At 35.0% G+C, this 16,086-nt stretch overlaps 1 protein-coding gene across 1 annotated transcript in view; it reads left to right on the forward strand.

Annotated features, from left to right (window-relative positions):
• The window catches only part of DNAH12 (dynein axonemal heavy chain 12), a 95,759-nt gene that overhangs the window by 40,579 nt on the left and 39,094 nt on the right, over nucleotides 1-16,086 (forward strand). The window contains exons 31-42 of the mRNA XM_029286246.1: nucleotides 2,121-2,304; nucleotides 2,919-3,059; nucleotides 3,796-3,894; nucleotides 3,984-4,172; nucleotides 5,578-5,697; nucleotides 5,961-6,149; nucleotides 7,011-7,162; nucleotides 9,173-9,311; nucleotides 11,217-11,383; nucleotides 13,014-13,269; nucleotides 14,215-14,514; nucleotides 16,020-16,085. Of these exons, the coding sequence (XP_029142079.1) occupies nucleotides 2,121-2,304; nucleotides 2,919-3,059; nucleotides 3,796-3,894; nucleotides 3,984-4,172; nucleotides 5,578-5,697; nucleotides 5,961-6,149; nucleotides 7,011-7,162; nucleotides 9,173-9,311; nucleotides 11,217-11,383; nucleotides 13,014-13,269; nucleotides 14,215-14,514; nucleotides 16,020-16,085 (2,002 nt within the window). The remainder of the gene's footprint in view (nucleotides 1-2,120; nucleotides 2,305-2,918; nucleotides 3,060-3,795; nucleotides 3,895-3,983; nucleotides 4,173-5,577; nucleotides 5,698-5,960; nucleotides 6,150-7,010; nucleotides 7,163-9,172; nucleotides 9,312-11,216; nucleotides 11,384-13,013; nucleotides 13,270-14,214; nucleotides 14,515-16,019; nucleotide 16,086) is intronic.

The following is a 16,086-nucleotide window of genomic DNA, read 5'->3' on the forward strand; positions in this document are numbered from 1 at the left end:
TAATCGGAAACACAGCTGGTAATATTTGGCTTTAATTCGGCTTTTATCGGGGTTTATTTTTTGGATTTCTGTATTTTTGTATTTTGTATTTTTTGTATTTTGTGTATACTATTTGTTTTTAATATGCTGTGAACCGCCCTGAGTCCTATGGGAGAAGGGCGGTATACAAATTAAATTATCTATCTATCTATCTATCTATAATGGCAATAGAAGATTTAACCATGCTAGTATAGGTGATGAATGTGTACTCAGGGTTACTTCATAACTTCAATATAATAATAATAATAATAATAATAATAATAATAATAATAATAATAATAATAATAATAATAATAATAATAATAATAATAATAATAATAATAATAATATGATGATGATGATGATGATGATGATGATGATGATGATGATGATGATGATGATGTTGTTGTTGGAAGGAGGGACCTTGGAGGTCATCTTGTCCAACCCCGTGCTCAGGCAGGAAACCCTATACCATTTCAGACAAATGGCTGTCCAATCTCTTCTTAAAGACTTCAAGTGTTGGAGCATTCACAGTTTCTGGAGGCAGGTTGTTCCACTGATTAATTGTTCTAACTGTCAGGAAGTTTCTCCTTAGTTCTAGGTTGCTTCTCTCTTTGGTTAGTTTCCATTCATTGCTTCTTATCTTACCTTCAGGTGGTTTGGAGAATAGCTTGACTCTAATTTCATTTTTTTCTCACTTTTTACTTTCTCACATTCTTTTTTAAATATAAAGCAACCAAACAATCCATTCCATTCCATTACATGATCACAGTTGTATGAACTTGCATTATTCTGTTGTAATTCACTCCTGGACATTAGCCAGGTTTTAAGAGTATTTTGTTTAGAGAAATGAGTCAGTCCAGATTTTGGAACAAAGCAGATAGAGGAGGAGTCAGTGGTAAGAATAAAACAGTAATACAATACAATTTCTTTTGGTATTAATAACATTTATTACAAAATTATTTGGGTTTTGGCATGTTTTTTTATCATCTTCAAGAAACCCAATGGAGTAAACCTAATGAGATTGGTCCATACAGTGAGTTAGCTATCAAAGTGACATTACTATGTGAAAAACTCAGAACTCTGAATTATAATGTATTTGTTTAAGCAAATTCAAATTTGTATTAAAAGTGAAAAAGACATTCAAAAGTGGCAAAATGCCATGGTATGCAAAATGATATATTTTACAATTATCTGTGACACTATTTGTCTAAAAGTGATTCTCCTAAACAATCTTGCCATGTTGTCAGAGACAGAGTAAAGAAGATGAATGATTAAGAAGAGGAGCAGTTGGGAACTATGGCTGATTTTATAAATGTATGCTGTTGTAGGGGGCCTCTTATATTTTATTGATGTAAGGAGTTCAGCATAGGGAGTCTGTTATTGGATTCACATAGTATTCCAAAGCAATGCAAAATCTGGCACATTCTTTAGTGCAATATGTAATAAGTCAGACATAGCTCTATAACTACCTAATGTATAATCACCTTGCATTTTTGGAGAAAAAGTGTGAAAGAGATCTTCCAATTGAAAAGTGAATGGATACACGCAGCTTGCATACATGCAAGAGAGTACTGTAAAACACTATGAGGCTATATATAAGGCTAAGTGCTATTGCTATTGGTATGATTGAGCTGTTGGAATTGGGATTCATTATTTATTTGATTAATTTGATCACCTGGTGATAAACATATGTCCATAAAATACATTAAATGTATATAGTGTAAATATAAAAGAAACAAACAATAAAATAACCACAGTGATACATTAAACTAACTCTTGACAAGCAATAGTATTCCTTCACACCCTAAAAGGCTTTCTGAAATAATTGGGATTTTTAATAAGTTATGGAAAACCAATAGAGGCTGACTGATGTTCTGTAGGGATACTATTCTGCTTGAAAAATTCAGCTGGTTTTCCTTATTGTAACTTCGTAAAAACTCAGTGTGCTCCTGCTTTCTCATTCTTTCCTTTTCTATAATTCCATTTTCACTTTTATGGCAATAAATGGGTATAGATATCTTCAGGATTAATTATATGAATAATCCCTTTGCTTTTCTGGGCTGAAAAAAAATGCTGAAAAACAACTTTTATTTTATCAGGTTTATGCTTGTAGGAGAGCCTTTTTCTGGCAAGACCAAAGTTCTGCATGTATTAGCAGATACACTTACCCTAATGAACCAGCGTGAGTATGGAGAAGAAGAAAAGGTAATACACAGAACTGTCAATCCAAAAGCTATTACTATGGGACAACTCTTTGGACGATTTGATCCAGTATCTCATGAGGTAAGCATTATACATTCCTTAGATTACAAAAATGTACTTTATAGTTTTGATCAATCTAAATCTTCAGGTAGGGTAGCTCCATTAAATTGCTAATGTGTACTTGTATATTTTTGTGCATGTTTCAGAAAATGTTCCAAATACAAATTAAAGTGAAGAAGATCAGTCCTTTTTTATTGGATTAGTTAAGGCTACCCATCTCCACAAAGACTCTAGAAAGCTTACAAAATATCAGTTGTATAATTAAAACTTAACATAGCAAAACATAACTGTCCACACTGTCCATACCCTAACCTAGCAGCACAGGCAGATATTAAGGGGCTGCCAGGACACTTGGAGAGTGGGAGTCATACATATCTCCATGGGAATGCTATTCTAGAGGGTAGAAGTGTTTTAATGAAATTTATCAAGTCACTGCACAATTGTCAGCAATCATGGAGAAAAATTCTTAATCTTAGTTTGATCATTCAGTAGTATATGTAGTTTGCTGCCTGTCAATGTAATATGGTATGTGTTTGAAACACGACTATATGTGTATATACATATATTCGCAAATCAGTATACATGTTAGGTCAATATAAGCAATTAAAGTTTCCTTGTGTCTCTCTTCATTCTAGTGGACAGATGGCATAGTTGCCAATACTTTTCGAGAATTTGCTTTAACTGAAACACCTGACCGCAAATGGGTTGTTTTTGATGGTCCTATTGATACTCTTTGGATAGAGAGTATGAACACTGTGTTGGATGACAACAAAAAGGTAATGCTGTTAATTACCTTGGATTGCTGGGTGGGGGTGGGGATTGCATTAGCTTCCAAATTACCTGCTTGTTCCAATTATTGCATACATATATTGTACTTAATTTTCAGTTAAACAGAATTTAGGGAGTTTATTTATTTTTTCTATTATTTATGTTTTAATATATCATAAAAATAAAAGTTCAATTATATTTCAGCAACAATCTTCATTTTGAAAAAAGGCTTAGCAGTACAATATGTATTATAACTCACATTTTAAAAATATGTTAAAGAAAAGGGGATGCATGATTAAAAAAATAAAAAAGGATTGAATTCAAACAACTGCAGAAAAGGAAATGAAAACAATTAGTTCATGTGTTGAGCAAGAATGTAACAATCAAATGTTTTGTAAAAGCTTTCTAATATAAACCCTATCTTTTAAAAATACTTACAAAGCTCGTCCTTAAATAATATATTAAGATTTACCTTTTCTACTAGTAAAAGCAACAGAATTGCTGTCATGGGCTGTAATAAACAGCAAACCTGTTTATTCACTGTCACATTATTGTATTCCTCCTCAACTGTTGAAAGTTCCGTACTTTTTAGAATATCTTTGATACCACTAAAAATACAAGTCGATACGACTTACGTAGATGATCCAACCGGAATCGAACTCTGTGAAAGAAAGAGTTGGGTTCCAACCATCTTAGGAAATATTTTCCTAACGTATGTATATTAAATCTATAAAAAAACCATAGACAAAAACAAACGTCGATACAATGATGAGTGGAGAAATTATTCAAATGTCACCTCAGATGAGCCTCATCTTTGAGGCTATGGATCTATCTCAGGCTTCAGTAAGTTAAAACCAAGTTAAAATAGTTTTCTAAATCTGAAATTGAAACCAGAATGAGATTCTAAAAACACATTTATTATTCTGCTGTAGCCAGCTACAGTCAGTCGATGCGGAATGATTTATTTAGAGCCTTCGCAGTTGGGATGGAAGCCACTTGTTACTTCATGGTTGAGCACACTTCCCGAACCCCTGAATGAAAAGGAATTCCAAGACCTGTTTGAAGAACTTTTTGATTGGTTAGTACCTCCTGCTTTGCGAGTTCGTCGGAAACAGTGCAAGGTAATTTGGCATTCTCTCAGGAAAATGATTTAATCAGCCTATTTTTGTTGACAGAATCATATATTGGTGAAGGCATGTTTCTATTTGGAATTGTAGATATTTTTAAGTTTGTATAGTTCAAAGATATGAATAAACTGCTTGAGTATAGGGAGTACTCATTTAGCAACCACAATAAGGACCAGTACCTTAGTATGTTGTTAAGCAAAGCAGTCGTTAAGTGAAAACAAACTGTGCTCAATGATCTCAGTTTAGCTTTCCTTTGCTTTACAGACCTGTGAAGATCATAAATGCAAGGACTGGTCATAAAGTTACTTTTTCATTACTATCATAACTTCAGTTACTAAACAAGGCAACTGCTAAATGAGGACTACTTATACTAAGACTGGTTTTTTGAATCTTGCTCCTAGTTCCGCTAGAACTCTCAAAGTTTCTTTGCTATTATCTATAATAACTGTTGTAGATTATTTCTTGGGTTGGAAGGTTCTGGCCTTACTTACCTGGATGGATGAGTTCAAATGACGGTGACTTCTGTTTCACCCTATGTCTGCTAGGCTCTATCCATGCCCTCAATCCTCATTTTTTAAACATCTGCATGAAATTGCTGGAGGAAGCACAGTAATCTAAAAATTGGAACTATCCAATTATATGGTTAGTTCAACCTCTGTTCCATTATGCAAATGTAACCTACATCGTCAAATTAAGCTGGGAAGAGATAATGTGTTGATATAAATGGAACCTTGGAAATGAATGGATAGAAAACTCCCAAATAATTAGTTACTCTCGCATCAATTTGCATGCTACCCATCTCAACAAGTGAGTCTACATGGAGAACAAAATTAAAATAAAAATCACAATTGGCCATATAAAAATTAAAATTAGCAGCTGATGAAGGTATAAAAATTAAGAGACACCAACCCAGACAGGAGACTCGTCTCTTCACACACTTGGGGCCTCAGGCCTTGGACACATAACCAGTTCTTTTGTGCCTGGTTACAAAGGCTATCAAGATTGGAGCCATTCTAATCTGCCCAGGCAAAATATTTCATAGGGCAGGTGTTACATCAGAAAAGGCATGTCTCCTGGTCTGACCAACCAGCATTTCTTAGCTGTGCATAATTTTAATTTGTATGACTTAAGGTTTTCTGTATGATGCTCCATTACAAAACATAATAAAAGTTATTTATTGAGTAAGTTTTACGAGTAATTAAGGGAGAAACATGAAACAAAAACAATTATAAACTTTTAATAAAATATTACAATAATATCACTTGACTCATATCTGTAGCTGTTCAAATTTGCACTCTTAAAACATAAAATATGGTCAAACCTAATAGTACAATAATTATGATAGAAATCTCTATATCTATTCTGCACAAGTACTCTTCTTACTCTTCTTCTCTTACAGGAGTTAGTTCCCACCAGCAATAGCAATAATGTGATATCTCTCACACGGCTGTTGGAAATACTGTTGTGTCACAAAGCAAAAAAAGATCCAAGCAATAAAAATATCCATAAATGGGTTACGGTTGGTCTCATAATTTAATATATATTTTAACCTTAAAAATTGGTTATAATTTTTTTGTTAAATTTCACCCTTTGAGTTAATGTAAGGGAAAGTATAAAATATTGTGTTACTATAGATAAATAATGCGCACTTCAAATCTTTTATCTGGAAATTTGCTATAACTGTAGCAAATGTATTGAAGTTAGAATAATTATACTTAGCTACTAATTTCTCCATGACCATATTTTATGAAAATACAAATTATTTATTTATTCTTTTGGAAGGGTTGTTTTGCTTTTGCTATGATTTGGTCTATTGGAGCAACCTGTGATAGTGATGGTCGGATTATATTTGATAACTTTATGAGAGATATTGTCATAGGAAAGTTGGATGAACATCCAATACCAGCAACCATAGGAAAATGGGAACATCCATTTGAAGAAAAAGGATTGGTGTATGATTATATGTTTGAGGTATGGAATCTGCTCTAGACTAATTGATAGTTATTTTAATTTGTTACATTTGTTCTCATATTTGCTGTATAAGAAAGAAACAAATCATCACTAATAATTAGCTTTCATTAAACATTAGTATACGTCTCAGGATAATCTGTGCATATGGTCAAGTGTTGAAAAACTCATGAAAAATGTAATACATTTTTTAAGTAATTGTCTTTAAGATAAGCCTTTTTAATATTATCCCTTTCTGTACTAATAGAAGAGAAAATGTGTAAAATCTTCCTTTCCATCTAGCTTTTATATGAAGTAGTAGTGAGGAGCTATTGATATGGGGGACATGGGGTGGAGGAATGTTTGCAAAAGTTTAGTTTGAAGTCAAGAAAATACGTTTCTTCATTTTTTCTAGAGCAGGGTTTCCCAAACTATGAGGCATACCTACCTCTCTTGAGGAGCTACAGAGTCCAGGGAAAGTGTGAAGAATTTCTTTATTGTACATTGTTACAATAAATTTACCTTTCCCAAAGTTACATTGTATTGCTTTTATTGTTGTGTTGATTTATATTTGTTTTTTTAAGGGAAGTATTATACTAAAATGAGTTGTGATGGCGAAAAGTTTAGGAATCCTTGTTCTAGAGAATAGGGTTTACAGAAAATAAATGCTTTATCATTAGTATGACTTCTAATGGAAACACATAGGTGCCTACCATGTATGGAAGGGCCCCCATTATTGGTATAGAAGCAGAAAATGTGCTTGTTACATAGTATTTTATACTTTACATGTTTCATTGTTTTAACTTAATTGCTTTGATATTAAAAGAGATGCTGATACCTATAAAGTTCTAATGAAGCAGAAATTATTTCTGCATTTCTTCATAGTTAAAAGGAAAAGGCCGTTGGGCACATTGGAATGAAGCTGTTAAAAATGTCAATTATAATGATAAAAGTATTAAAGTTCAAGACATTATAGTTCCAACAATGGACACAGTCAGATATACCTATTTGATGGAATTGTGCATTAAATATGGAAAGTAAGAAAGCGTGTTTCTTTTAATTATACAAATGTTTCATTTTCCACATGAACTCTTTATGTAAAGCATCCAGAAATTGTTTTACAGTCTAATTAACAAAAAAGAATCTAGTATTACTGTGTTTCTAATATTAAGCTCCTCAAAATATTCTTTAAAACAATATGTTCTTGTATGCATCTGATTTAATGACTTTTATCTTAAATTTTTGCATAATGGCTCATGGTGTATTATTATTGTATCATAAAATATTTAGAATTGTAGAACTTTCTCTAAGAAAGTAGAATGCTCAATTTCTTTAAAGTTCATTTAATTTCATTGCCCTTTCTAGCACCATTTCACCGCATACATATTTCAAGCCAATATGCAATAGGATGTATCTGCAAAGCAAGCCACCATAAAATAGAAGGAGAGGAAATTATGTGGAGAGGAGTTCCATTTTCATATTAGAGCTTACTATGTTCTCAGAAAAATGCTGAAGTGAATTCAATGTTAAATAGCTGTATAAACAGAAACTCCACTGGACTTAAATGCATGGATTTATCTCAATAAACCCTGATAAGCTATAAAAGATTGGTTTCTATTAATTTACATAGGCTAATATATTGGACTGTTGATCCAATACGTTGATCCACTGCTCTATGTAGAAGGTATTCAATTTCTATTTCTATTCCAATAGACACCATTGGACTTCACCTTGTTTCTAATAACAGTAATAAAAAAATTGATAAAGTTTGACTGCTGTAATAGTAAAATATTTTAGTACAATAAGGCAGCTCACTTAGGAGCTGTGTAAATAGCAGTGTAAATATTAAAAGGTATAATAGTAGTGCCCTGGGCCATGAATAATATTAAAAAGTTCCTTGTGACCAGAAGTTTTAAATCCAGTTCAGTTGTAGTTTTTGTCAAGGTTCCGACTAATGAAATCAAATCAGAACTCCGAGGCTTGAAGTTTCCTCAAAGAACATGTTTATTGGATACATAATGTCGGCACGGTCAAAAGTGAAACCAACTCTAAAATTCCCCTTAGGGATTCAATGTAATTAAATGTAACAATTCCCTCTCCTTTGCTATGTGATTGATCATGCTAACGGTTTGAAATCAATTGAAACTTCTTCTGTCCACCTTTCAGCTCCCTTGGGAATGACCTTGGTTCCCATGGACTGCTCCGTGTTTAGTCTAGCAATGCTGTTGTTTTCTTCCCTCCCCCCAGCCTGTGGCAACTCAGAACGACAAAGATGGCTTCAGCCAGCTTTGTTTCAGAAGTTGACAGTTTTATTTATTTATTTCATGTATTAATTTTTAAACTGCCTGATAGCCAAAACTCTCTGTGCAGTGCACAATATAACTCACTAAAATATATTCTCAGTTAAAACTCCATATGATAACATAAAATACATTGCAAAATAAAAACATTATATAAACTAGGCAATCGCATAGCAGCCATTTAAAACTAAGAATTACAATAAAGTTAAAATAGAATTAAAAGTCAACCAAATCGAACCCTTTTGTCTTTCCAGAAGTGTTTACGATTACTACGATTACAACAACAGTCAACACGGTGAGTCCTCCCTACTAAAATTCAGGTGTTGTCTGTCTACTACAAACTTTCATCGAGTCTACCTGTGGAAGGTTCAGGTCACTTCATATCCTTCTTCCTCTATATCGTGTTAGTTTGAACGTTCAGACAATATCGGTGTCTCAATAAATATAGTTTAAATCTTCCTGTGGAGTTGACTCCTAGTGGTCTAGTCCATTCAGTGGGACTGACATCAATCTTGCACGTATGATTGCCTGAATTTTCTGCTTAACATATAGGACTTCTACATACATTTCAATTGTATTTATTTTTTTATTTCTTTATGATTCCATGAATAGGTAACTAAAATTATAAAGCAGTCATATGATTCTCAAGCAATAAAAAATTGTCAGAATCAATTGCTGTTGTTTAATAGTACTATCTAGTTTAGTCTAGTCATGAAAACCTAATGTCTGTCTGAATTTCTTACCAAGGGCTCTGCTTTTTGTGGGACCTACTGGTACTGGGAAGTCTGTATACGTAAAAGACAAGCTAATGCACCACTTACAAAAGGATCTCTACTTCCCATTCTTCCTTAACTTTTCAGCTCGAACCAGTGCCAATCAAACTCAGGTTAGTGAGATAGTTCTCTTTGGGGAATTTGGAATCTTTTACTAAAATTTGAATTTTTAAAATTTATTTTTGCTGGAACCCTACTTTGTTTTAGACCTGCAGTTTACATTTAGATTCATTTGACATGAATGTTCATTTACTTCTATCATTTGCTTAGGTAAATGATATAATTAACAATCAAACCAGTGATGGTATTCAGTCAGTTCGCACCACTTTGGCAGAACCGGTAGCTAATTTTTTGTTGCCCAGGCCCAGAATGGACTTCTGGAAGCGGCATCTACACAGAGAACCGGTTGTTCACATATTGAAATCCCACCACTGAATAAAACATATTATATTTAAGCATAGGCAATCTTGTAGGGACATTGTTGTGACCTCTCTCACATCAATGTTGTTGTGGGCAAAAATAGGAGAATGGTTCAAGAACTCCTATATAAAAATGTGTGTGTATATATCTCTATATCTATATCTATATATCTATATTTCTATAAAATACATATTTTTGTTCAAAAATTAAGTGGATTTTATTTAAGATTCGTGATCAGCTGTTTTACTTACCCACAAAACTTTTATAAACCATTTATAAATCATTTTTAAATTACAAGTTAGATTAACATTTGTCTGCATCTGCTTTATTTGCATTGTGTGCTAGAAATATGTCATACTGCAATATACTCTGCCACACAATGTGGCTTGCATCTCTGTTTAGTTTTACATACTTTCAATCATCTGGATCAATATCTGATTAAATCGGGAAGGATATTGCCACAGAGGCATCCCTGTTAGAGGTGAATAGATATGTTTGTCAGCATAAGTTTGCCGTAAGTGGCTATCTGCATTTATTATGGATGCATGTGGAGAAAGCTATTTGAGACTCATTATGTGGATGAGTTCTTTTAATTTTCTTCATAATAATTATACAATATAGCCCTTTTATCTTTAGAGTAGAAAAGTTGAAACTTCTCTTAGGATCAGAGGATGGTGAAACAAATGATTGATTCTTCATGAAGCTTCAAAAATAACAATAATGCATATGTTTGAGTTTTATAATGTTCCTACTAGTACCACGAGTATTTTTAATTTCATCTATCTCATAAATAGTTACTTTTAGGGGTATACAGAGTAATAGAGCTTCCCGTATATCACCTTTCAGCCCCATCTGTTGATATGCATGCATATGAGCTGCTTTGCTTGTTCACATTTCTGTTTTTCTCAGCTCCACTAGCTAGACCAGACCAGGAAATCAACTCTATAGTAAGACTAAAACTACTTTATTGAGATTGATTATCATAATAGAATCTTGCAAAACTGATTTTACTTAGTTCTTCCTATACTTCAGTAAATTAGGGAGGTTTCCACCTAAGTCACTTCTGAATATTATCTTATTGTTCTGGAGTAAAATATATTTCAGCTCCTTTTGCCCCTGGTAATGGTTTCTGCATATTTCTGTCAAGGTCATGTTCCTTACTTTCTACAGTTTTTGTGCTACTGTGATGATAGTTTTGAAATTGGTTCCGCTACAAATTTCTGATCTAGGATTCTTTGAACAAGATCTTTAGTAATAAACTCTTTATCATTTGTAGTATTTCTTGAAGCTTCTGTTTCCAGTTTGCTTAGGTTCCATATTTTGCAGCTGTAGATCATCAGCATGGTGATAAATGTGATCTCTCTTGCACTGGTGTTGTCCATCTGTTGAGGGTTGGTTTTATGCAGTTAAAGTTAAGCCATGTCACTCACTGTTTTTTTGGTCTCTTCCAACTTTTATTATTATTATTATTATTATTATTATTATTATTATTATTATTATTATTATTACCTTTATTTTAAAAAAGAATGCAATAATTTGATGTGTTATTCCTCATAAGTTATTTTTAGTGAATGGAAACATTTTTTTTTTTATTGTAGAATATTATCATGGCCAGGCTGGACAAAAGGCGGAAAGGAATATATGGGCCACCTGTGGGAAAGAAGTGTGTAATCTTTGTAGATGATATGAATATGCCTGCACTGGAGCAATATGGAGCTCAGCCTCCAGTTGAACTTTTAAGACAGTTTTTTGATCATGGAATCTGGTATTTTTTTTATTTTGTATAATAAGTAAATCTTTGAATGTTATCAGACTATCAGTGATACAAAACATCTGTCTGTTTCAGATGTGAGAATATACCACTGTGGGAGGTTTTTTCTGCATTTTTGGGGAGGGACTGCTTCATTATTAGTAGCAGTAATATAAACTACTTTGCCTTTCATACTCAACCTGAGGGGTCCTTCTTCAGAGCAAGATATTTTGAAGCAGGTAGACCTGAATATTTTTGTGCCATAGCAGCACAAACCCTCCAGGATTACATCCATAATTCTTCACTTTTTTAAAAAGGGACATATCATTTAACCATTTGGTGGCTCTGGAGAGCAACACTAGACATTTTCCTGAAGCAAACACTGGCCCAGTATTTGAAGGATCCTCCATGTAATGCAAGTTATTTTAAAGCAGTGATGGCAAACCTTTTAGACACTGAGTGCCCAAAACCCACCCTACCCGCCCCTGCCCTGTCCCCACTCCGCCCCCTGCTCCGTCCGTCTGCAGGGCCACCTACCGCCTCTATGGCCCACCACAAATTGGACAGGTGGCCCTGCAACGCCATGGCCACGCCCTCCATCCACACCCTATAACATCTGCGTGTGATGGGGCGCAAGGGCGGAGTCTTGTCCCTGCTGCCCGGCTCCCATGTCCTTGGCTGTGCTGCTCCGTGCAGGCTGTGCCCAGGGTCAATTCTCCTCTGGGGTGGCTGCTGGGGGAGGTGGGGTGATGGGACACATGCCCACAGAGGCGGCACGCATGCCATAGGTTCGCCACCACTGCTCTAGAGAGTTATAACATTATTTTTTGTCACAGTGAGTTGTTGGGTTGCCAGCTACTCTAGAGAAGTAGATCTCCCCCCCCCCCCAATGGCTATTCTGGAGATGCAACCAGTAACCAGTATGATTCTCCTGAGCAACCAACATGCTCAGTGTCTTGTTTCTTCCTCATTAAAAGGCATAACCATACCTGGTAGATTCAGCAGTTTAAACCTGAGAGCCAGCAGTCACTGCTGTAGCTAGCCAAAGAAGCATCCTGTTAGTCTTCCAGGTTGGGGATAAAAAGAAAAACCACAATACTCTGCCCTGTCCGGTCCATAATCTGAAAAAGTCAGTCATCTATCCCACATATTTAATTCTAAGGTGGATTTTTTTAGAAGATAATTTTAGATATGTCTATATTATTAAAAGGAAGCTGCATTTCTCATAAAGTTTTAATAATGAGAATTAAGTGTACATTTATAAATATATATCCTTCTTAAATATCCATATACAATAAAGCTTTATTTTCTTAGTGAGTGTTTCATTACTCATAATAGTATATAACAATGCAAGTGTGACTCCATATGGAATCCCCTTTCATGTGATCATTTCTGCAGTACTAAGAAATTGTGGTATTGTACCAAATTTTGTCCTGTTGCCAATGGAATTCCTTTTCCATTGGAACAGATTTGGAGGTTTGCAGGATGATGTAAAGATGAGGATTGGAAAGGGAAACTCTTGCTGCACAGTTAATATATAAAATACTATATATTAGCTAGTTGAATATTAAGGTATTTTTATGCTATTGCACTAAACTTTCATATATCACCGTGGTTGTCTGAATATCGCATATTTCTTTTAAAGGTATGATTTAAAAGACACAAATAAAATAACACTAGTTGATATTCAGTTGATGGCTGCCATGGGTCCACCAGGTGGTGGAAGAAATCCTGTAACACCTCGTTTCCTGAGACATTTCAATATTTGCACCATTAATTCCTTCAGTGATGAAACAATGGTCCGGATTTTTTCTACTCTTGTTTCTTTGTATCTCAGAGTAAATGAATTTATTCCAGAATATTTCACAATTGGAAACCAGATTGTCAGTGGCACTATGGAGGTAGGTCATATTCTCTGCTTAGTTATTTGTGTTAAAATGTAAACTAAGAGATTTTCCAGATGACTCAGATAGCCTCATGAGTGCATCATTTGGGGGAAAAGTGCAACTAATTTTTCTAACAGGCAAATATTTTCTGAAATAATATTGAGGAAAATGTGTGCAAGGGATTGATGAAAGAAATTATGAAATGAGCATTGCATTATTGTAATGTAATCTCTGCCTCTGCCCAGGACTGGTTGCAATTAAAAGTGCTGCTTATCACCTTTAATGGCATAAGGTTCAGATATTTGAGAGAGCATCCATCTCCAAATCTTCTGGCCATCTAGTACAATGATGCAGAGTTGGTATGCTCTGGTCCCTTCTGTTAAATGTCATCTTTCAGGAATGAGGAAGCATGCCTTCTCTGCTATGGCATCTGTCCTCTGGAACAGCATCCCCCAGAGATACATACAACTCCCATCCTTCAAACAGAGCCAGTTTCTTGTTTAATGAAAAGAAGGGCAAGGGGGTGATATGATAGCAGTGTTCCAATATCTCAGGGGTTGCCACAAAGAAGAGGGAGTCAAACTATTCTCCAAAGCACCTGAAGGCAGGACAAGAAGCAACGGATGGAAACTAATCAAGGAGAGAAGCAACCTAGAACTAAGGAGAAATTTCCTGACAGAACAATTAGTCAGTGGAACAACCTGCCTCCAGAAGTTGTGAATGCTCCAACACTGGAAGTTTTTAAGAAGAATTTGGACAACCATTTGTCTGAAATGGTGTAGGGTTTCCTGTCTGAGCAGGGTGTTGGACTAGATGACCTCCAAGGTCCCTTCCAACTCTGTTATGGATTTGGGCAATCTTGAAATTCAATACAGATGTAAATACATACATGTTTGGTGATCTAACTTTATGAAGTTCATAATTCTAAAAGTTATGCTTTTTTTCTTTCCAATAATTAAGGTATACAAGAAAGCCATGGCAAACCTATTGCCAACACCAGCCAAATCCCATTATACATTCAATTTGCGTGATTTTTCACGAGTTATCCTAGGCTGCTTGCTTATTAAGAAGGATTCAGTTGTCAACAAGCATACAATGATTCGTCTCTTTGTACATGAAGTATTTCGAGTGTTTTATGACCGGCTTGTGGATGATGCTGATAGGGCTTGGCTGTTCAAACTCATGAAAGAAATTGTGAAAGAACATTTCAAAGAAGCATTTGATGCAGTATTTTCACACCTGAGACAAGGAAATGCACCTGTAAGTATTCACAGTATTTATTACAAAAAATATCTCTTATTCATTCCTGCCTGACCAGCTTTACTAGAACTAGAACAAAATCATACAATTGTGTGTCATTCCATATGGCAAAGCAAGATGTTTCTTTGCTGGATGTTGAATTCTTTACTTGCCTTTTTTAAAACAAAAAACAAAAAAAGCAAAAAACCAAGGATATATGAAGACATTGTAGCCCATGACTCCTGATACATCTTCTGGCTCTTTTGAGAGGTTACAGAATATGACTGTTGGGATATATTGCAGTGGCCATGCAATTTGAGTGAGTTATGGTTGGGAAGATATCTAATTGAGGTATCTGGGTGGCGATATTCTCTGAAATAGAAAGGAAGTGCAAGAGATACCCACTTGATTTCTTGCTGCATGACAGTTTCAAAAGCTCTCATTTTTCTTTACAGCAAAAGTATGAAACGGTAACAGTATCTATTTGAAAGAGAGGGAAAAATCTCCCATTTAAAAAAAAAACACTCTCCATGGTTTGCTGCCTTTGGAGGAATATTTTCACTTCATTTTTTTTCTCTTCACGTTTTTTTAAACATAATAATAGTAGTAGTAGTAGTAGTAGTAGTAGTAGTAGTAGTAGTAGTAGTAGTAGTAGTAGTAAAGTTGGAAGGGACCTTGGAGGTCATCTAGTCCAACCCCCTGCTCAGGCAGGAAACTCTATACCATTTCAGACAAATGGCTGTCTAGTCTCTTCTTAAAAACTTCCAGTGTTGGAGCATTCACCGCTTCTGGAGGCAGGTTGTTCCACTGGTTAATTGTTCTCACTGTCAGGAAGTTTCTCCTTAGTTCTAGGTTGCTTCTCTCCTTGCTTAGTTTCCACCCGTTGCTTCTTGTCCTGCCTTCAGGTGCTTTGGAAAATAGCTTGACTCCCTCTTCTTTGTGGCAGCCCCTGAGATATTGGAACACTGCTATCATGTCCCCCCTCGTCCTTCTCTTCATTAAATTAGACATACCCAATTCCAGCAGCATCTCCAAAGCTAAACATGCACATAAAAATAGAAAAAAATATCAGGGACAGAAGGGAAAGAGTGACTTCTGTCTCTTTCCCCACATTATTTTTGGCACTAAAAATAGAACCTCACTCTTTGGGAAGATAGAGGGAAGCAACAGCTCATGAACCTGCTTTAGCAGGACCCCTCAAATATATATACCAGTGGTGGCGAACCTATGGCATGCGTGCCAGAGGCGGCACTCAGAGTCCTCATAACTCAGTAATGCTTAGTACTGTTTTGAGTAGCAATCGTACTTTCTGATTTAATTGTTGTAATCTGAATATTTCTTGCATTGCATTCCATGATTTTTTATAATGTATTTGAGGCTTTGAGGCTTAAAATGGCACATTCAAATCTTTATCACTAACCTTTTATTACAATTGTCAGTACAAGTATCATAACCTAATTTCTGTGTTCTTAATTGCATATAATGGTATTAAAATAAACTGAGTGTCATTTCTTTTCCACCAATAGATAAGTGAAGAAGATATGAGAAATCTCCTGTTTGGAGACTACATGAATCCTGACCTTGAAGGAGATG

Source organism: Protobothrops mucrosquamatus, unplaced genomic scaffold (assembly GCF_001527695.2).
Source record: "Protobothrops mucrosquamatus isolate PMUCROS unplaced genomic scaffold, P.Mucros_1.0 scaffold3175, whole genome shotgun sequence".
NCBI classification, from domain to species: domain Eukaryota; kingdom Metazoa; phylum Chordata; class Lepidosauria; order Squamata; family Viperidae; genus Protobothrops; species Protobothrops mucrosquamatus.